The sequence below is a fragment of the Chiloscyllium punctatum genome, chromosome 32, assembly GCF_047496795.1.
Source record: "Chiloscyllium punctatum isolate Juve2018m chromosome 32, sChiPun1.3, whole genome shotgun sequence".
In the NCBI taxonomy this organism is placed as follows: domain Eukaryota; kingdom Metazoa; phylum Chordata; class Chondrichthyes; order Orectolobiformes; family Hemiscylliidae; genus Chiloscyllium; species Chiloscyllium punctatum.
Window position 1 is genome coordinate 63,492,763 of NC_092770.1, and position 23,514 is coordinate 63,516,276.

Here is a 23,514-nt window from a genome sequence, read left to right on the forward strand (position 1 = left end):
GGCACATCTTTTACACAGAGAGTGGTAGGAGTCTGGAATGCACGGTTAGAGGTGGTGGTGGAGGCAGATAGGGCACTTAAGAGACTTTTACATCAGCACATGAATATGCAAGGAATGGAGGGATATGGACCAAGGGCAGGCAGAAGGAATTAGTTTAATTTGGCATTGTGTTCGGTGCAACATCATAGGCTGTACTGTTCTAGGTTCTATATTCTATGGACGAGTTAGACCGAAGGGTCTGTTTCTATGCTGTATAACTCTATGACTCTAATATCCTTGAGCTCCATTTCAGCTTTCAGCCTTGAACTCATTAGTTTTTCTTTTATGTTCCTCCTCCATGCTCTCCCTCCATTGATATTAACTATTCCTCCTTGCAGTCTCTGACACATTAATATCATGTATGACACAATTTACTTGACCTCTTCAAATTCTCGCCTCCATGTTACTTCCCCTCATATTGAGCTCTGCAGCCATTTCCCTCTCACTCAGAAGGGTCCAGGGCTCCCTTGGTATGATGTAACTCAGTTGCCAGCATTTCCACATCCAGAGTCAGACAATTGTGGCTTTGAGTCCCCCATCCAATGAGCACATATGACATAATCCAGGCACATATTAAAGTGGTGCGTTGCAGGTGTATTGAATGTCAACGGTGTTATCTTTAGGACCAAAATCAACCACTACCTAAAGCAGGTGTCATTATCTCATTGTTGTTTTTGGGATCTTCCTGTGCATAGACTGACTGCCTTTCCCTCACTTGCGACTACACTTCCTGAATTGGTTGTTAAAGTGCCTTGGGATATCTTGAGGTCAAGAAGCGTGCACTACCAATGCAAGTCTTTTGTTTAAAATGTCAACAGGCCTGTAAATAAAACGTGATTCAAGCAGCAATACTTTGTCTTTGTTATTCGCAACTTAGTCCCATGAGCTGACGGACAAAATTTATCACAGAGTATTGATTCCAGTAAATCTCCTTTGGAGATCTCATTTCACACTGGTTATAGAGTGGAGCTTTCCTCAATCTAGTTAACAACTCCTGCAGTCAGCAGTGAACAGCTCTGCCTCTTGTCTCTGAGGTTATATAATCAGACCATGGAGTTATCAAAACCCATAGCCTCGGGCCAGCCTGATGAAGGAATTTGGCCGGAAACGTTGACTTTACTGCTCCTGGATGTTATCTGACCTTCTGTGCTCTTCCAGCTTCACATCTATTAACTGAGATTTCATAAGGGATGACTTGACGTGACTGAGGAGTGGTGCTGGTGAGTGGGTTTAGTAAAGGTGGTTTTTTTTCCAGGGGTTGGTCAGCATGAGAGGGGGCTGCTGTCCAGATACTGTGAGCAGGGCAGTATTACAGGAGGACAATGTAATACATCCGTGCATGTGTACTGCACATACAATCTTCAAAGTACTCTCCTGTTGTGATGAGCTTTGAATCTACAGAACCTAGGCCATTGCAGAAACAAGGAGCCTGGGGCACTGGGCAATGCCCTTATTATGAGATGATCCCATTAAAACCAGGACAGTCTGATCTGTCTTTCCCTGCAGTCAACTGAGCCTCTTCTGTTGCAGTGGTACAGCTAAATTACTTCCAGCCAAATGCTACTGGCATCTTCATGTATGAACTAACAGGATTCTTGACCACCAGACAGTGCTTTGGTTGCCACATCTTCCTTTTGGGTAGGGACCTACAGGGACTGCTGGGTCAACTGGTAGAGAGAAACTACCTGGTGGTCGAAGAACATTATAGCTTTTCTGTTTATTGTATCATAGTAACCAGGTACCAGTGAGTTAGTGGGATAGATAATGTTACAGAGGCTGGGGGGGGGTACCTAGATGGTAGGTTTTAAAACCTTCAAGATCGAGAGCTCTTCTGCCTTTCCCCATCTAAGTTCTTAGGACAGCGACATTTATACATGCCAGCATTAACCCTTTCAGAAGCATTACCAACATCCCCCTGCATGCATTGTTCCCTATCATTAACACTTGTACATTCATACGTGTACAGTAGTTACATTTCCTCCTACCCCATCTCCCCTCAGTGGCTAACTTCACAAATTCAGGCAGTCTGGAGGTCTCTCAATTCTTCCAAAGCACGTTCTCCTCACACTTGGAAGGCTGGTAGATCTTTGGCCTGGGGGCTGCTGACCTTGGTTCTGCTCTTGACTGTGTGGGGTCGTTAAGTCCTTTTGTCTCGTGGCTTTTCATATCTCGCATCGTTAATCTCTTGGATGTCTTCCATGGAGGACCTTGTTTCTGCAGTAAAAGGCAACTAAAATAACATAAGGGAACTTTTCATTTGATGAATTTCTTTCGTAGAAGACAGATGTTCAGTTGAAATGGAAATTTTCTTGCTGGCAGTTTCATTCTTCCAAATCTGTGGAAATAGGTTGACCCATCTCTATGGTGCCTTCCATGGAATCAAATGCAGCCCATTATCTGGGCAAACAAATCTTAAATCTGCTGGTCAATCTGTGCTAATATATGCAGACTCTGTTTCAGCTTGTTAATTGGCTTGGATATTTACGTTTTCGCCTGTGTCTGCTGGTAAACCTAGTACGTTTACTTCCTCAGTTTACTGCTTGAGGATTGCTGTTTATTCAGCATGATCATCTCCCTGCTACTGGTGCTTATTCCTTGGAAACCGAAGAATCAAAATGTTCATCTTGAACTTTTTGACTTTATCATCTGAGGTCTGATTCAGATGTGCCATAATGATTTGTGTGCCAGGCTGTGTAGCCACTTGAAAAGCTTCAGTTTAAGGTTCATCAATGAGCTTGAATAGGTCACATTGTTCTTTCAATTAATTTATGTCTTTGTGCTAAGTTTGCTGATTGTTGTCATCTGAACTCCCTTCAGTGTTGATAGAGTCATTGAGATGCACAGACCCTTCAGTCCACCTTGTCCATGCTTACCAGATATCCTAAATTCATCTAGTTCCATTCGCCAACATTTGGCCTATATCCCTCTCGATCCTACCTATTCATATACCTTTTAAATGTGGTAATTCAGATGCCTTTTAAATGTGGTAATTGTACCAGCCTCCACCACTTCCTCTTGCAGCTCATTTCATCAGCCTCTATGTAAAAAAATTACCCTTTTAGATCCCTTTTAAATCTTTCCCCTCTTACCTTAAACCTATGCCCTCTAGTTTTGGATTCCCCTAGCTTGCGTAAATGACCTTGGCTATGCAGCTTGCCCATGCCCCTCTGGTTGGAGCGATAGCAACTAAAACAGTCTTTATTTCTGGAGAGAGTTTATTGATGTGCTCAGTCTTGAAACTCTCGTGCAACACCCCAATATTTCAACTGTCCCTTATTAACAAATGTTGAAAGTCGATTGATATCTACCGTCTCTTTCTCTCAGCCTTAACAGTGACATTGACAAATTGTAACAATGTAATTGACATTCACCAGCTGTGAGTGTGTGTGTGTGTGTGTGTGTGTGTGTATTTGTGTGTGTGTGTGTGTGTGTGTGTGTGTGTATCTGTCTGTCTTGAGTGTCATGTTAGGCATGGCTGTGATGATGAATTGACCGGTCAACCTGCTTACACAGAGCTTTTGCATTACTTGGACACCGAGTCTATCTGAAACAGGATCCTGCCATTAGCCCCACCCAACCCCCCAAAAGGGGTACAGAGTAAATTGTGTCAGAACATAATGAAGAATGCGAACTCAAAGACTTTGCTGATTATTCCAAATCCGTAATTTTGTGAAGATTCTCCATTTTAATCTCTTGAATGGGCTGTCAACTTTGAACTCTCTTGCAATGATGCCACCAACTGTTTTGCCTGTTCAAGTAATGCATTGAAGCTCTCACAGTCTACATTTGGAGATGAATCTCAAACTGATTTAATAGCTGGGTTCCTCTAGGTAATTCAGTAAAATCGGATACACTTCCAAAGAAGTACAAGTCGCTGCATTCTCGCAAAGTTGTCACAAGGCTGTTGACTGACAGCAGCCTGCGGAATATGTGAGGCCCCCAGACATCACTGGCTGCTGTGTATCAATCCATCTGTTTCTGTACTTGGGAGGCCAGTCTACACAAAATACATTGTGTTTTGTTATGACACGGGGTAAACCCTCCTGCTTAATATAAACCAGCAACACAGGAAAGATTTGGCCTGTGCAGTAACCTGTGAAAATTTGAGAGACCAAGAACTATTTAAAGTAAAAATTAACAACTTTATTTCTTAAGTTATAGCAGAGAATATTTAACTAACAACTAATTTACAACTCCTTGCTCTAACCTATCTTTTACCCTTCCTTCCATAATACTAGTTTGAAAAAATCCCTCCATTAAGATTTACCAAAATTCAACTTTTCAAAAACCAGCCAGATGCCAAATCTTCTTTTCTTCTTCTTGGGGATTTCTGCTTCACAGGTCATGGATAAAGCTACCTTTAAGAGAGCTATTCTCTGGGCAGTCTGCAGAAGTTTTTTCTCAAATGTTCATTTTTCCCTGGTCTTATATCCCCAAAGTATCAGATTGTGACATTGGATTTTAAGATTGTCAATATACTCAATTCAAACTTGATTGTAGTTTGGTATTTTTTTGGGGTAAACTTTAAACTGATTGGCCTAATTTGAATCTGCTTTATCATTTCTAGGCAACCGGCTAATCTTGCTTTCAACCAAGTGTTACATTGTTACCTTATTCAGAACACTTGGTGCTGTCAGGTAGTTCGGCTAGCTTTTAACTCTCTTAAAGGTACAGTGCACCCACATCTTCACAACAGGTTGCCGTTTCACAACTATTTGTGATTGCCCAGTAATGATTTTAAAAGAATGAAACATCCCCCATGATGAAATGGCAAAGCAGGTTGACTAGCCTGAATGGCCTAATTCTGCTCCCATGATCCTCTTGAGCCTGGACCAGATGGGGTCAGCATTATGGGCTGTTTGCACAACCGTCAGCTGAAGATCCAATGTTAATGGCTGTTGAGGCTGCCCATGTGTTGTGCCAGACTGACATGATAACTTACAGCAGGGAAGGCTAACCTCCTTCTCAACATGGACAGTACTGCTGCACTTCCTGTGACAACACATGGGGAAACTCGCTTGTCACAAGGTCTGAAGGACTGTGCCAGTCAGCCAAATGAAAACAATGTTTTACAACAACCACCTGCATTTAACTTGATGCAAAATGTTGCAAAGCACTCCACAGCAGTGTCAGTGAAGCAAACTCGGACCCCAGACCAGCTATAAAGTCTTACAGCACAGACCCCAAAAGCTTGGAGGGAAATTAGTTTTAAGGCATGCCTTAAAGAAAGAAAGAATGAGAGAGAATATTTAGGCTAAAAAATTTACAGTTTAGTCAAGAAAGTCCTGAAATTTCACAAAGATGGGCAGCATATGAATTGAATGCAGGATCTTTGTGATCTCTACATTGACCTCCAGTGACCCAGGCTTGAAACCCCATCGGTTATACAATCCGTCCCCTCTGACAGAGCAACATTGGTAAATTCGGCCTCCATTAGTCAGCAACTGTCACTTCACCTGTAGTGTTAGCAATAGAGTAAAATGATACGATGGTGTGTGTAAAGGTAAAAAAAATGAATTCGCACTCCCAGAGATCAAAGAAAATATGCCACACAGGTGACCATTGAGCCCATTGTGTCCATGCCTATCCCACCTTCCTGCACCAGCTCTGTAGCCCTGCATGTCAACTCTTCAAGTGGACATACAGGTGTTTTTTAAAATTTGAGAGACTTTCAATCTCTACAGTCCTTTCAGGCACTGAGTTTCTGAACACTCGTCACTTCCCCATCTCCTCACTAATCCTTTGTGGCAGCACGGTGGCTCAGTGGTTAGCACTGCTGCCTCACAGCGCCACGGACCTGAGTTTGATTCCAGCCTCGGGTGACTGTCTGTGTGGAGTTTGCATATTCTCCCCGTGTCTGTGTAGGTTTCTTCTCATAATCCAAAGAAGTTCAGGTCAGGTGAATTGGCCATGTTAAACTCAGAACAGAGTTAGGCTATTTAATAGTATTCAGGGATGTATAGGTTAGGTGCATTATTCAGAGGTAGATGGGGTAGGGGAATGGGTCTGGGTGACTATCTCTTTGGAGGGTCGGTGTGGACTTGTTAGCCTGAAGGGCCTGGTCTACACTGTAGGGATTCTATGATTCTTTAACCAATCCCTAGTTTTTGACCCCTCGGTTATTTACGAAATAGAAACCAAAATAATTGTGAATGCTGGAAATCAGAATCGAAAACAGAAATTGCTTGAAACGCTCAGCAAGTCTGGCAGTATCTGTGGAGAGAAATCAGCATTAACTTTTCATATCCAGTGACCCTCCCTCGTTTGTTTACTGTACCTAGGCTCCTCCGTGAACCTTGCTTCAAAGACAGGGTTCTGAACCTTGGGGAGGAAGGAGCAAGAGATTGGGTTCTGTTGAGGATTGTGACCTTTAGCCCAGTGCTGTTTGTGCCAGTTTTAAATTGATCAGCAAAACGAAGCTGTTCTTGTGTGGTTCGAATGCTTTTTGTCCTGGTGAGTCAGGGTATTAGAAGGACAACTTTGTCAAAAAGGACAAAATATCAACTTGCCAGTTTTTTCTGCCCCACACCCATCCCAGCCTACTGCCCCCTCCAACCTCATCTCTCTCTCTCTCTCTCTCTCTCTCTCCATCTCTTTTTCCCCTCTCTCTGCCTCTAACCCCTACCAAAAGCTACCTCATAAACTTTCCTCGGAGCCAATAGAAAATCAGGGCCATTGACTGGAAAATAAAGAGCGAGAAAAGTCCCTCTCCTAGTTCTACAGGCCACTGAACCCAGTCCAAAGTTTGGCATTATCAGGTTAAATGACAATTGTTTTCTCTTACATATTTATTGAGAAGACAGATACTCTGTCAAGGAGGTTAGAAATTTTATATGGTGCAGTTAATTTCTGGTATCCATAACTACGGCATTTCTCCCTGACAATAGGAGGCAAGCTTTGGTTCAGAGATACACATTGCTTCAGTGTACCCTGCCAAGCATACAAACTGTGGGTTCTTAATACCAGCCGACATGGCTGACATTCCTATTTGCTGGGCTTGCTGTGTTCTTCCAGCCTCCTGCTTGTTTATTCCTATTTGCAAGCCCCCCAGTAGCTCAGCTATTGATCTCAGATGAGTCACTGTAACCAGACTGACGCAAGCTGAGAAGCTCCATGACAGCAGGAAGTGACAACTAACAGAGGAGGTCCCTCAGCTCGCATTTTGCCGTCCCCTACTGACTGGCCATGTTGCGGCACCGGAGGAGCTTTGTGGAAATGTCCTCCCCCTACCCCCCCACAAGTTTTCAGTTGGAATCCAGGAGATGCATTTTCAAAGGCAATGAAAGGAACACATTGGGGATTTTAAATGTACCAGAGTCTCCTCGATAGTGGAGAAAGGTGAAACATTCATGATGAGTGCATCAATGCTGACCTTGAAACTTGTAGATCTGAACTTGAATCTCCCATTTCAATGCCTTCTCTTACAACCTTGAAAAGGCAGGAACTGGATCTGAGAAGTGCCTTCGAGACAGGGAGTGGTCTATGTCTTGTCATGACAAGCACACCAACTTGGGAATGAAAAATCTTGTCTGCATTTATATATGTGACATAAATGAACTGCACCTAATCCTCCATTGATTCCTACTGTGAAAGGAATGGCAAGGAAGTTTTTTGTGTATCAGGCTCTTAATGACTCCAGGGCATCCGAAAGAACCTTGTAACCAATGACGTACTGACTGTTTTGATGTGTAATTACTCATGTAATGTAGAGAAACACTTCTGCCATCTTATGCACGGCTAGTACCTACAAACCACAATGAGATAAGTTCACAAGTCATCTGTTTTTTTCAGATTGAGAGATTTATTTTGGCCAGTGTACCAGGGACAACTCTCTTTCTCTTTGAAACCTTGATATCCATCAGTGAGGGCAGTTTAACACCTCATCTAAGAGAGACAGAGTCTCCAAGAGTGAGGCATTCTGGGGCTTGGACCAAACTAGCTCTAGCTCAAACAAAACTGCACCCATTCAGCTGAAAATGACACAAGATGCAGTTCTGATTCTTGAATGTTTTGGCGGATGGAAAGATACGTTTTTGTTCTCCCCCCTTAAGTAAACTAAGTAAACACTGTTTTCTGGTTGTTGTAAGTTATACCTTAAGGTCAACAGGTTCGCCTGTGCCAACAAATTCTCTGATCCTTGGACAAGACTGATTTTCAGGCAGTGAAGAGATATTTTTCTTTACCTCATGTCACGTAGAATGTAGGCATCGTTGGTTGGACCAGCATTTATTTCCCATCTCTAGTTGCCCTTGAGAAGGTGATGGTGAACTGCCTTCTTGAACCACTGCTGCAAGTAGACCCATAATGCCATTAGGGACAAAATCTCAGGATTTGAACCCAATGTCTTTGAACGAACTGTGATATATTTCCCAGTCAGGATGGTGAGTGGCCTGGAAGGGAATAAGGTGACAGTGTTCCCATGTATCTGCTGCCCATATCTTTCTAGGTGGAAGCGGACGTGGGTTTAGAAGGTGCTGTCTAAGGACCTTTGATGAATTTCTGCAGCACATCTTGTAGTTAGTATGCACTGTTACTGAGCATCGGTGATGGAGGGAGTGGATATTTGTGGATGTGGTGCCAATCAAGCTTTGTCCTGAGTAGTGTTAAGGTTCTTTAGTGTTGTTAGGGCTGCACCCATCCAGGCAAGTGGGGTGTATTCCATCACACTCCTGACCTGAGCCTTGTAGATGGTAGACAGGCCTTGGGGAGTCAGGAGGTGGGTTACTTGCTGCAGGATTGCTAGCCTCTGACCTGCCCTTATCGCCACTGTGTCAGTGTCTTGTCAAAGGTAACCCCTGAAGATTTTGATAATGGGGCCTGTCGTGTTAATGTGTCAGTGTTGTTGATTCTTCTATTGGGCTACAAATGAAATCTAACTAAATTCTAAATCAAGTCCAAATTGATGATGACAAGGTGTTTAATATCATCAACGTGACTCCATCTTGCTGTTTTGAATATCGCAGCATATAGTTTTAAATGTTGTTTGGTGCGTGTCACATTTGACAAACAATTTGTGTGTAAAAACCATGTTGAATTTCAGATTATGGCTGATGCCATCAAAGTGTTTACTGTCAACCTTATACAACTTCACATTAATGCGGTGCTGGGAACGTTGACACCGATTCCGTTCATTGAGTGGTGGGGCACTATGCCGAGCAGGAGGCTTGAGGTTCAATTTGCAATCTGTGATTGATTCAGTGTTTGGGATGTCACGTTCATCCTGAATGAGTGAGAGTGGAAATCAGCCAGGGTTGGGCTCTCAATAGTCATTGTCTGAATCATTACTCGTTTGAGTTTGAGCTGATCAGGCTTGTAGAACTGTCTCTAGCCAACAATGGAATCTGTTCTTTGGGAAGCCAATGGCAGAAAATCAGCCAAAAAAAAAACTGAAGTATGATGTTGCGTTTCTAAAGCACTATTCATAACTTCAGGATTTCCCAAAGTGTTTTACAGCCCGAAGTCCTTCCAAGGTGTTTAATGCATGGAACTAAGACAGCCAATTTGCCCACAGCTATACCCCACATTCAGCAATATGCTCATGCTCAAATACTCTGTATTAGATTCGAGCTGAGGGATAAATATTGACCAGGACGCCTGGACGAAATGTCTGCTCTTGCAACTAGCATTATTGGGACTGTTACATGAGCCCAAGAGGACATGTAAGGCCTCAGTTGAAGAGATTATCCAATAGGCAGCACCTTTAACAGTGCTGCACTCCCCCAGCACTGCACTGCAGTATCATCATGGATTACATTCTCCGGGGCTTGAACTCAAAGAGGAGAGTTATATCAAACAGGTCATGGTTAACAACTGATCACAGTATAAATCTTAAATGAATGGGCCTAGTTTTTAACCTTCAACTCAAGCTGCCAGTCTCCGTGCAACGTGACAGTAATGAGAGTGACAGGAGACATTGTGACAGTCATTGTCCACAATTCCTCTCCTCCCCTGGAAAGGGAAACAGTTGATGGCATGTTCAATCTGGAAGTAGGCTTCATCAGGGTGCGGTCACTGATGATCGGGAAGCCTACTAGGCTGGGGAAATGAATGCTTTAAGCTTGTTGAATATGGTCAGTGCTATTTGCTGTGATTTTTAGGTGTTTGTGGACGTTCTCAGTATTTAAAATGTACAATTTTGTTTTGCACCTTACCCAACCCCCTCAACAGCTCTGCATGCCAAAAGGACTTTCCTTCCGAACGCAGTCGGAGAGCAGAGAGCCGCAGTTCCATTCCTTCCTCATCACGCGCGAGGATGGCTCACGTACCTACGGCTTTGTGCTCACCTTCTACGAAGAGGTCACCTGCAAGCAGATCTGCAGCGCCATGCAGACGCTCTACCAGATGCACAACGTGGAGCAGTACAGCGGCGTTTACGCTTCATCCTCGTGCAGCATGGACTCGCTGGCGAGCAGCATCGACGACAGCGACAGCACCTCCCTGGCGAAGCTTCAGCGGTACAACTCGTACGACATCAGCCGGGACACCCTGTACGTGTCCAAATGCATCTGCCTCATCACCCCGCTGCCCTTCATGCAGGCCTCCCGCAAGTTCCTGCTGCAGCTCCACAAGGCGGTGACCTCCCAGCAGCCACCGCCCCTGCCCCTGGAGAGCTACATTCACAATGTCCTCTATGAGGTGCCCCTGCCACCTCCTGGCCGCTCGCTAAAGTTCTCCGGGGTCTATGGGCCTATCATCTGCCAGCGGCCGGGGCTGAGTGAGTTGCCCCTGTTTGACTTCCCGCTGAGGGAAGCCTTTGAGTTGCTGGGCTTGGAAAATCTGGTTCAGCTGTTCACGTGCGTGCTTCTAGAGATGCAGATTCTTCTGTACTCACAAGGTAAGCAGGTTCAAAGTCAGCAGTCACCCTCAGCTTTGTCAACTCAACGCACAGTCGGAGGCTGGTGCAGTTACTGCAGGGTTTGCACAGAGAAAGGAAGTTAGCAAATGCCCAATCAGTAAGCCTGCTGGAAGTAGTCAGTGAGGCATTTTCTTTTTAAAATACCATGATGGGATGTGGGCGTCATTGGCTAGGCCACTATTTATTGCCCATCCCCAATTACCCAGAAGGCTGTTCAGAGTTAACCACATTGCCGTCGGTCACATGTCAGTCAGACCAGCTGAAAGTCAGCAGACTTCCTTCCCTAATGTTTACAATAACTGATAGTGGTTATTAGGTTGCTATTGCATTTTCAGTCCAGATTGAATTCACTCTTAACCGTGGTGAGCTTTAAAACCATATTCCTCAAACATTACCCTGTCGTTCTGGATTATAATACCACTGCCTCCACCACCCCCACCAGTTATACATTAATTAGAAGCTGCAGAGTGTAGGTTAATGGGTGATTTTCAGATCAGCCTGTCAGAGATGACCTTGTCAGCTTAACACATTACTTTCTAAAAGTGTGTGGAGGCTCTTGTGGTGTGGTGGTAATGTCCCTTTTTCTGAGCCCGGAGGCCCATGTACAAGTCCCACTTGCTGCAGAGGTGGGTAGTAGCATCTCTGAACAGATTGGTTTAAATAAAACCTGAGTGCTGAATCAGTATCACTGAGCCAAACCCCTGGTCTCTTCTCTCCAACAGCTCTGAGGATGACATTTTTTAAGTTTGTTCATTCATGGGGTGAGGGCATTGCTGCCTAGCCAGCATTTATTACCCATCCCTAATTGCCCAGAGGGCAGATAAGGGTCAACCACATTGCTGTGGGTCTGGAGTCACATGAAGGCCAGACCAGGTAGTGAACCAGATGAGTTTTTCTAACAATCAACAATGGATTTGTGGTCATCATTAGATCTTCACTCCCAGACTTTTTATATTGAATTCAAATTCCACCATCTGCCGTGGCAGGATTTGAACCCATGTCCGCAGAACATTATCTGGATATTCTCTGGATTAACAACCAGTCGGCAATTGCCTCCCATTTCTTCCCCTCTGACTGTAGGTATATCTCAGAAACTCATCTTTAGAAAAGAATAATAAAACGCTACAGACATGTTAGGGGATATATCAATAAAGAGGGGAGTACTTGTATCTAGCTGAGGAACTGCTGAAAATGCAAAAAAAAAGCCAAATCTAGCAAGAGCTGTCCGCTAAGCCACCAAAATAAAAGAAGGGAGAATAAAATACTTAGCTTCTCAAGCTGGAGGTTGTATTAGACTTGGGGAAATGAGGGTAGTCACACGCGGGGTGAGGGGGCACAGGGAATGGAACACCAAGTCTTGGTGTTGAGAATGTCAATTTTTTGAATTGCCTCTTTAATGCTGTGAATCGTTGAGTTACATGAAGTGTGATCTGAGTAATGTTTTGTAAGAGTGGCCCATTCACAAGATTGATTCTGTCCATTTGGCGTCAGATGCAGTGTCAAAGGAATGAGTGGTTTCTCCACAGTCTGTATAAGAATGTGAAGCTGGGCTTAATTCCTTGTTGCAAAATCACTAGGCCAACCCTGAAGAGGAAGCCATTCGGGCCATCTTGCTGTGTCGCTGCCCAATGCTATCCAATAGCCTTGGAAATGACTTTCAGCATCTACCTCCACTTTTCCATCTTGCAATTCTTTCCAAGAGTCTGGCTCACTCTTTGTCTGCCGGAACTGTGAATAAGAAAAAAGACCACCAAATTTGTCTTTTAGCATCCTAGTTGGTGTGATGTGATAATTGTGGAGTTGTTGACTAATTAGAATGATAAATAAATTAACAGACCCAGGCCCAACATGAGAGAACACCCCCTGCCTAATTGTCCCTATGATAGAGTGTAAACTCACCACTTACCACATCATCGTACTCAATGGAAGAATTTCCTGCTCCCATTTGAAGAGTATTGTGAGATCTTGAACATGTTCCCAAACGCTATAGCCCAGCAGTTCAATCTTCAGTTCAGCAACTCACCAGAAAGACAGCACCTCTGACAAAGCAGCATTCCTTTAGTGCTTCACTAATGTGTCAGCTTAGACTGTGGGCACAAACAGTTTCAACCCAGAAATGTCTGTCTCTGAGGCAGGGCTGCTACTGAAGGAGCTAAGCTAGAAAGCACAAGAGGGAGAACAGAATAAAAGAGGAAAAGACTTCTCACTCTCTTCTACTACAGTGTTAATCCTACTGCCCTACCTGCTCTCAATCATAATTAGATATTGTGGTGTGAAAAATGTCATAATACCGTGACATTCTCACTTTTGGTTACAGCTCTGTTTTTGTCGCACCTGACAATTGTATATAACTGGATGTTAACCATATTTTCCAGATCACTGGCATGCAATTTATTCACTCAATGCATATTAGATGAGATTACTTACAGTGTGGAAACAGGCCCTTCGGCCCAACAAGTCCACACCGCCCTGCCGAAGCACAACCCACCCATACCCCTACATTTACCCCTTACCTAACACTACGGGCAATTTAGCAGGGCCAATTCACCTGACCTGCACATCTTCGGACTGTGGGAGGAAACCGGAGCACCCGGAGGAAACCCACGCAGACACTGGGAGAACGTGCAAACTCCACACAGTCAGTCGCCTGAGGCGGGAATTGAACCCGGGTCTCTGGCGCTGTGAGGCAGCAGTGCTAACCACTGTGCCACCGTGCCACCCACCTATGTAAACCTCTGGTGGTACAGCTGAGCTTTTATTACTTTGCCATTTCTAACAGATATCGTGGATTTGGCTCCCTGGTCCTCATTTGCGAGAGGATGGAAAAATAGCCAGAAGTTTGGCAGCTTTTGGAAAAGCCTACTGTTTATGCTAAGGCCTTTTTAAAATGGCATTCCTGCTATTGAAAGAAACAGCACTGGCATTTTATAGCATTCTTAATACCTCTGGTCATCCCAAGATACTTTAGACCAAGACACTGTGTTTGAAGTGTGTTTTGAGGTCAAAACTGGCAGCCAGTGTACGCACAGTCAGATCTTGCAGGCTTTTAATCATCAATGATTGGTTATTCTATTGTAGACATTTTTGACTGGGGTTTGAATATCATTAGAATTCCCAAACTGCTCAAAAGTGTACCATGGGATGTTCTGTGTTCATGTGAGAGGCCAAGCTATGCTCTTAGTTTATCATTTAATTTTTTAAAAAACACCTCTGACGGTCCAGCACTCCCTATCAGCCAATGTTGTCTATACCAGTGCTCATTCCTGAGGAATGGTTTTGCCCGAAACATCAACTCTCCTGCTCCTCTGATGCCTGACCTGCTGTGCTTTTCCAGCACCACACTCTCGACTCTAATCTCCAGCATCTGCAGTCCTCACTTTCACTTGTACCAGTCCTGAGGGCCCACCTCCCACCAAGCTTATCAGCTCCAGGATTTTACTACAATGTCGTGCTGTGGAGGGTGTTTCCTTATTCCCACACCTCCCCCCTCCCCCCCCCCCTCCCCTCCCCCCCGCCCCCCACTTCCCACACCCTGACAAAATGTTGAGCCTGTATTTAGTCATATTTTGACAAATGCAAAGTTCACATGATGCAAATCACTTTCTTAAAGCTCATTCTCAGGATGTTGGTATCACTGACTTAGGATGGCAATAAGTTCTCAACCCTAAATGGCCATTACTGACTCATTCTTAAGCTTTATCTATTAAATGCTAGAGTCCCTAACTGCCTCGGGGCAGTTAAGAATTAACCACCCTGTTGTGAGTCTGGAGTCACATGTAAACCAGACCAAGGAAGGACATCAGATTTCCTTCCCTTGTGCACTAGATTTTTTTTCACAACCATTGACACTAATTACATGGTCACCATTAGGGTGGCTTCTTCTCCTAGGAATCTATTAAATTCAAAGTCTACCATCTGCTGTGGTAGACAATATCACCAGATGGGTTATCCCAGAATTCCAGGTTACATTCCAGTGACATTACCACAATGCCACCACAAGCAATACACCTGATGGTGGCTTGAAAGTCCCAATGAATATAGAAACACAGCATGATACAGCACAGAATGAGACTATTCAGCCCATCTTGCTCGTACAGGTCCTTTGAAAGAGTGGAAGAGTTACCTCATCAGTTCCCCATTTCTGCTCCAATCTAGTTGCCACATAAGTTCTTAGCTTCTTAATTTTTCTGGAGTGCCGCAAACATTGGATTTGTAGGTGACTTGGGTGAGATACTGAAGATTGAAACTTTTGGAGAGGGTGTAGGTTGTTGAGCCTTGCTTAGTTAGGATGGAACATAATGTTTGTTTGTAGTTTATGCTATGTGGGCATCACTGGCTGGACCAGAATTTATTGCCCACCCTTAATTACTCTTGAGAAGCTGGTGGCGAGCTACTTTGTTGAACCACTGCAGTTCTTGGGGTGGAGAGACACTCACAACTCGGAAGGGAGATCCAGGATTTTGGCCCAGCAATACTGAAGACATGGCAATATATTTCCAAGTTAGGCTGGTGAGTGGTTAGGACGGAAAGCTGCAGGGGGTAGTGGTCCCATGCATCTGTTGCCCTTGTCTCTCTAGATTAGAGATTGAGTTTGAAATGTGCTTTTGAAGGCATTTTAGTGAGTTGATATCTACAATATCCATGGAGGTACAAAACAGCAGGCTGAATTCAATACAGGTAAAATAATTAAACTTTCTGGGCAGGACTTACTGATTCCCACGGGAACTGTGGAATCTCAGAAGTTATTCAAAGCATTTGATGGGTATGTGCTGGACCTGACACACCATGGCTCAGGAGCCTCCTACCAGTTCAAAGACTAATGGAATGAGGATGTGTGTGGAATGAGAGGTGAAATTGTTGCACAATGAAACCTGCTGCTTCCTTGTAGCTTTTCTACCAATTTTCTTTGGCTCCTTTTTGGGATAAAATTCCATGGGCAGTAGATGTCCCCTTGTGCCTTACCCAAACCCCACAAGTGTCCATGAACCATGTGTAAACCGTGATGGTCTCAGCAAGATGCGGAATTGGGAAAAGGGGTATATCATTGATAAACCCTCCATCTATAGACTCCGTCTATGTTCTCTGCTGCCTCAGAAAGGCAGTCCACATAATCAAAGACCCCTCCCACCCCAGCCTCTTCCACTGGGCAGAAAATATAAAAGCTTAAACTCACGTAGCAACAAGTTCAAGAACAACATCTTCCCTATTGATGTTAGACTTCTGAATCGACCTCCCAAACTTTAAACTTAATGTTGACCTTATTTTGGTGCAGCTGTACCATTAGATTTCTCGCTCAGTTCTGTTACCCTAATGCATTTTGTATGGTTGGATCTGCCTGTATGGCGTATAAAACAACACTTTTCACTGTACATTGGTCGTGACAATAATAAATCAAATCAAATCAAATCAAAAAGTTACTCTATTCCCATTTAACAATGATAAACCTTGATGTGCTCCATGTGTATATGATGTGAGGACTGTAATCCCTAACTCTAAGACAGTAGTGCTGAGGACAGTTCTGGCCCTATTTGAATCAGGGGAGATCAAGAGAAGACCCAAGATTAAAGGTAGAAAGGCCAGGCATTGGAGCTCAGTGCTCAGGTGTGTAAACTTGCTGAGTTATCAGGCAGTCTAACCTCCACCTTTGTTTCGTTTTGTGAGATATTTGTCTTCAGTTCATTGATAGCGCAGTGCCATAGCAAGATCATTACTGTGTGAAGATGTTTCAATAATTTCCTACCTACTCACTTGACAATCCTGATCAATGCACCAATACCAAGAAAAAAGGTCAAGCATATTACAGTCAGTTCATCTATAATGCAATGGGTGCGTTCTTGTGCAACTCAGCATTATAGAAAAATCACGTTTTAGAAACAGCCTTTAAAGTGTTGGTGCTGTAATTGTGTTACAGCCAACACACATTTTAAAAGTTCGTGCTGTAAAAACAATGATCCCAATTCAAATTTGCATTGACCAAATGCGCATTATAACAGAACAACCTGTACCTTGGGTTTTTCTGAAACGTCTCTAGGGTTTAGAAAGCCCTTGGGGTAAGACACTGCGCTGGAAAGATAATGCACAGTAGAAAAGCTATTTTAGGGACTTTTCTTTGACCCATTATAAGACTTCCTCACACCAGCAACCACGCATTAACCTGGTGGGTTGTCAGGTCAGAACTCTGGGGATATCACGATCGATATAAATATGTCAAGGATCCAAACAAATACTCAGCCCCCTCAATGTAGTTCCTCATGAAGGGACCTTCTAGGATTGAATGATGACTGTGTTTAGATCATTGAGTGTTGTTACGATTGAATATGACTGCAACTCACCAACCATCAATTAGAATGCGCACAACTACTGATGGAATGAATTAATTCTTTCCAGCCACATCATCTGAGGAGAAGTCAGACAGTGCACCACGCACGACAGTTTGTTTATTATCTTATAATTAGCTCTACTTAAATCTCACAAAAGCAAATACTGAGGAGATATAAATAGTTGCAGACAGGGTCAACTTTCAATTGAACAGAGGTTATAAAGGCAGTTCAGTGCTAATGTGAGGAATGATGATCAAATTAGAGTTGACATCAGTGTTTGAGACTACTCCCAATTGATAAATCTTAATCATCGCTCAATCTTAGAAGGTTGCTCAGTGAGGAACTATTTTGAAGGGGTTAAGGATTAATTTCAAATTATCTCACCAGATAATTGACAAATTCACAGCATTTGGTGGACAGTCTATTGTTAGAGTCTTTATGCAGGCCATTGGTATTCACTATTTTATTAACAGCTTGAATGATGGGCACTTGTGGTATATTGGTATTGTCCCTACCTCTGAGACAGGAGACTTGGGTTCAAGTCCCACCTGCTCCAGAGGTGTGTGATAACATCCCTGGATACATTCATTATTAAAAAAAAGCAATTTAAATGATAAGGGGTGGGGAAAGAACGCATTGCACAAGATTGTGAAGGCACAAAGGGAGGTAAGCAATGAAGGGGAAAGTTAAAAAGTACATGGAATAAATGGGCAAAACTGTGGCAAATAGATTTCAATGCAGCAAAACCTGAGGTCGTCCAATTTAGACCTGGAATGGATGGGATATTGTATTTTCTACATGGTAACAAACAAGAAAGAGCGGAGATCTACAAAGACTTTGAGGCCCAACACATAGATTATTAAAAACTAAGGAGAAGATGCAAAATGTTCATGGAATGTTGGGTTTTAGATCTCAGGAAACTCAAATGCAAGTGAATAGAAGTTAACTTTCACCTATACAAGCTCTGGTTGGACCTGGACTACAATGAGTAGTTTTGTACACCACATTTAAGCAAAGGACAAATTGGCCTTGGGGAACAGGTAGTGCTGATTTTTCAGAATAACGTCTTGGCTCCAGAGATAAAACTGCACAAGCATACAATATTACCCTGGACCTTAGCATGTCCAAGGATTTGATCAAAGTCTTTAGGAAGGTTAGGGGCTCTGAAATTATTTCTTATGGTTGGGAAGGCTAGGACTCTGGAATTAATGAACATTTAACATTAGAACCAGAACATGCAGAGTGAAATTAGAAAACACTTCTACACACACTGAAGTAAGAGTTTGGAACTCTTTTGCAGGGGCAGTTAATGCTAAATCAACTGTTCATTTTTAACTAACTCATGTCCATCTACTTCCTAACACAGATAGGGAAGGAATTCCAGATAATATCCACTTTCTCTCTGCCTCTGAATACTGTCCAGAGCACCAGAGAAAAGAGAACATGTGTCTCAGAGTCTATTGATTTTCAGTCAAATAACTATCTGGTTTTGTGAATACTCCTCCCCTTGCTTCTGTCTCGACCTCCCATCTCTGCCATTCAGTGAATGTCACTATCAAGGTCAGTACTGTCATTGCAAGTACATTCCAGTTCTAGTCATAGAGTCACAGAGTTGTACAGCACAGAAACAGACCCTTCGGTCTAACCCATCCATGCTGACCAGATATCCCAACCCCATCTAGTCCCACTTGCCAGCACCCGGCCCATATTCCTCCAAACCCTTCCTATTCATATACCCATTCAGATGCCTTTTAAATGTTGCAATTGTACCAGCCTCCATCACTTCCTTTGGCAGCTCATTCCATACATGGACCACCCTCTGTGTGAAAAAGTTGCCCCTTAGGTCTCTTTTATATCTCCTACCATTTCCTGTCAGTTCTCTCTTTAATAAGAAGGGAAAGAAAATACATATGTATTATTTATATAGCACCTTTCTCAACCATATAAACTCAAAGTGCTTTCCTGTGAGTGAAGTATGATTTGCAATGTGGTCACTGTTGTAATTTAAGGAACCCGGCAGCCAATTTATCTGCAGCAGGTTCTGACAAACAGTTTGTAATGGCGTCGGTTGAGAGATGAATGCTGATCAGGGGCTGGGAAAAACTTGCCTATTCATTATTTAAACAGTGCCAAGACACTTGTCCATTACCGAAACTCTCTCTGCTGGGTTCTTTGGAAAGCTGTTGAGATTGGGAGCGAAGGATTCTTTGTTCACCAATGGCTTTAAGGGTTACAGAATCAAGTCGGGTGTTGAATTTAATGTGCAGACGAACTCTGATCTTATTGAAAGTGGAAGAGGCTAGAAGGGCTGAAAGGCCTGATCCTGGATCTACATTCTTTTTTTTCCTCCCACAAATCCAAGTAATCTTGGTTCACATTGCCTATGGCATGGCTAATTTTGTATTTTGTTGTACTTTAACTGTTAATATTAAACTGTGTTTATGAAGAATTTCCATAAACAAAAAGTCATTTTCTAATTCACTCTTACATACACTGTCGTCATTGTAGACATTCAGAGATTTTTTTAGATTAGCCACAATTAGACAGAGCAGGCTTGGCCAACCATGTCATCAACTCTTATTTCTGGTTTTCTTGTGAGCTAATGAGTTATATTCACGAATCAACTGCAGTTATATCTGTCTTCTCATTGGAACTTTGGAAAGGATGGTGTTTTCACTTGTAATCTGAGATCAGATGTATCATCAGAGACTTGTGCTGAACTCCTTCATAAATCACCAACTTGGCTGTTGACTGTGTTTGCGAGGGCCATTTCAACAGTTGGAAACATTGAATATTTGCTTTGAGCGACAGTTGCAGAGTTATCTGGGAAGACAAAGCAAGTTACATTTCCTACGATCTGCTGCGCAGAATATTTAACAATATGAGAAAATTACAAACTGTTTGAGCATAAGAATTGGAACTTGCATGATTGGACATGTTGAAGGTTTAGTTAGAAGTGTGAAAGAGCTGGCTTTATGAGTAGTTCTCTCCTTTAGTGCGTACAAGAAGTAGTCACTTCCTTGGCAAGTGTACAGGTGAATGGGTGTGGTGCAATGGGAGTGTCCATACCTCTGGGTCAGAAGGTCTGGATTTAAGTCCCACATGTGTCATGACACATCTGGACCGGTCAATTTAAAAACGTCTACAAGCTAAATAGGGGTCATGTATTAGGATTTAATGACCATATTTCCAGCAAAGGAACTTGAGTTTAGCAAAGTTACTTTTAATGTTAAGGTTTAAAACAAAGCATGCTCCTTATGAAGGCACCAAGACAATGTGTGGATAAAATACCAATAAATTTGATTGAATGCTAACAAATTATTCCTTTGTATTATTTCCCAAATGATAAGGACTTTACCAACCCGTCACATGAATTGGCTAATATCTCATACCCATTGTATTGCAAGTTTTGTTTGGAATGGTGCCAACTGGCCTTCAGTGTGAATACAAGCTGATAAAAATAGAAGCATAAACACCATATAACTACATACATCACACCATAACCACCACACAACTATATATATAATACCATAACCACCACATAACCACATATGTCACACCATAACCACCACATAATTACATACGTAGCACCATGACCACCACACAACATACATCACACCATGACCACCACACAAATCCATATGTAACATCATAACCACCACACAACTACATACATCACACCATAAACACCATACAACTACATACACTACACACCATAAACACTACACAACATCATACGTAACACCATAAGGACCACACGACTACATGCCTAACACCATAAACACCACACAATAACATATGTAGCAGTAAAGACCAGCTTTGACCAGACTCAGAAGAATGCAAGAGAGTGATTAGAAGATTATGATACTTGAGTAAAGCAAGCCAACCTGCCGAGGTGGAGTTTTAACATATTCCACCTTTAAAATAACTGAAGAGGTATATGAAGGCAATCTCCCTCGAGGTGAAACAATAGTTTGTTTAGATCTTGGACAGTCCACATTGCACATGCAAATGTCAAATTTGCAGCAGTTACTCATTCTGCTGTAGTGGGATGATCTTTATATGACTTCCGGGTGTTTAATTGTATGAATTGGGAGAGATCATCTAAGCTTTTGGATATAGGAATAGAAAGGCTGTTGGTTAGCAGCATATGATATGTAATGTGTACCTCTGAACATAGAAAGCAGTGTATAAGGATGAGTGTTCAGTGCCCTTCACTGTCTGGCTCTGAATCCGAACACAAGAGACGATCCAAAGCAAGGCCCAAAACTCATAAAAAAGTATGAAACCTTGGTGTGCAACTTTGTAGTTCCTTGAAAGTGGAGTTGCAGACAGGCAGTGTAGACAAGAAGGCGTTTATTGGTCAGTGCATTGAGTATAAGAGTTGGAAGGTCATATTGCAACTGTACAGGACATTGGTTACACTACTTTTGGAATACTGTGTTCAATTCTGGTCTCCCTGCTATAGGAACACTGTTTTGAAACTTGAAAGGGTTCAGAAAAGATTGACAAGGATGTTTCTGGGATTGGAGGGTTTGAGCTGTCGGGAAAGGCTGAATAGGCTGGGGCTGTTTTCACTGGAGTGTCAGAGGCTAAAAGGTGAACTTACAGAGGTTTATGAAATCATGAGGGGCATGGATAGAGTGAATAGCCAAGGTCTTTTTCACAGGGTAAAGCGGTTCAAAACCAGAGAACATTGATTTAAGGTAAGAGGGGAAAGATTTAAAAGGGACCTGAGGGACAACGTTTTCACGCAGAGGTTGTGCGTGTATGGAATGAGCTACCAGAGGAGATGGTGGAAATAAGTTCAATTCCAATATTTAAAAGGCATCAAGAAGGGTTTAGAGTGACATGGTTCAAATGGTGGCAATGGGACTAGATTAATTTAGGATATCTGGTTGGCATGGATGAGTTGGATTGAAGGGTCTGTTTTCGTGTTATGATTCTGTAAGTGTTTGCGTGATTATTCTGTAGTTTCTTTTTGATTCTGATGTCATTGCAAAGTAATTGGAAGGTGGGAAGGCTTCAGGCTGAATTGCTGAAATACATCCTGCTGTAAGGTGTAAGATATATATCCTTCAAGACGGTGTTTGTATCTCAAGGAAGCACTACAAAATGTGGAAATTCAGGATTCACTGAATTTGAGGTCAGTTTGAGGTCATGGTTCCAAGTATCAGGCTGCAGTAATGGGGAATATACACTAGGCCACTCTCGCTTTGGTAGCTGAGCTTTGAGTTTCATTCATTTGCAATGGTTTCCTATCTAACGGACTAGTGTTTGAAGAAACCATCTCATACATTATCAAGCAAGATCCCCAAGCTCAGTTCCTGGCTGTATTGTGATTTGGGTGGTTTCAGAGAACAGCGGGAACATCACAATGGGCATCCAAGACCTCAAGATAGGAAACGCAAACCTAGGTTTATGGTTCTGAATATTATGGCATTGTACTGCTTTATAAAAAAAAAGGTAGGTTAGTATGCAAGGTGATTTGGTGAAGTCAAGACTATACCTATTTCAAAGACCTATATGCCTGCTAACTAGAATTGCTGTCTACATTACTTGAAGAGTTAATACTTTGACGAAGTAATGGATGGCTGTGGATGTTGGGGCTATGACTGTAGTCATTAGATATTTATTGGTTAATGGAGCAAGATATATGTAAAAGCAATTATAAGGGAGGTGATGGCCCAGTGCTTTATCAGTTGGCTGTTAATCCAGAAACCCAGGTAGTATTCTGGGGACCCGGGTTCCAATCCTGCCATGGCAGATGGTGCAATTTGAATTCAATAAAAATTGGGAATTACAAATCTAATGATGACCATGAATCCATTGTCGATTGCCAAAAAACCCATTTGGTTCACTACTTTCCTTTAGGGTAGGAAACTGCCATCTTCACCTGGTTCGGCCTACATGTGACTCCAGACCCACAGCAATGAGGTTGACTCTTAACTATCCTCTGGGCTATTAAGGATGGACAATAAGTGCTGACTTAGACAGTAACGTCTATGTCTTGTGAAAAAATAATGTAAAAAATGTCAGTATATACACAGCAAAGTGGTTGTCTCTTAATTGCCCTGGGCAATTAGGGATGGATAATAAATACTAAGGTAACCAGCAGAATCCTCATACTGTGAATGACTTTTTTAAAAAGTTGAATGGGCAGAATGATCTCTTCATGCTATCTTCCTGGTCATGTCCTACAACAGTACTTCAGTGTGGGTCATGTTTTTTCATGAGAAAATTGGCAGAAAAGAGGAATGGAAGATAAACAGAAGTGAAGTGATTTCTTTCCACTTCCAC

The 23,514-nt window shown here is 42.7% G+C and overlaps 1 protein-coding gene across 4 annotated transcripts in view; it reads left to right on the forward strand.

Moving 5' to 3' along the window:
- LOC140458230 (DENN domain-containing protein 5B-like) overlaps window positions 1-23,514 on the forward strand; it is a 297,730-nt gene that overhangs the window by 156,500 nt on the left and 117,716 nt on the right. For all 4 annotated transcript variants that reach the window (XM_072552507.1, XM_072552508.1, XM_072552509.1 and 1 more), the window contains one exon: window positions 10,207-10,873. In XM_072552507.1, the coding sequence (XP_072408608.1) occupies window positions 10,207-10,873 (667 nt within the window). The remainder of the gene's footprint in view (window positions 1-10,206; window positions 10,874-23,514) is intronic.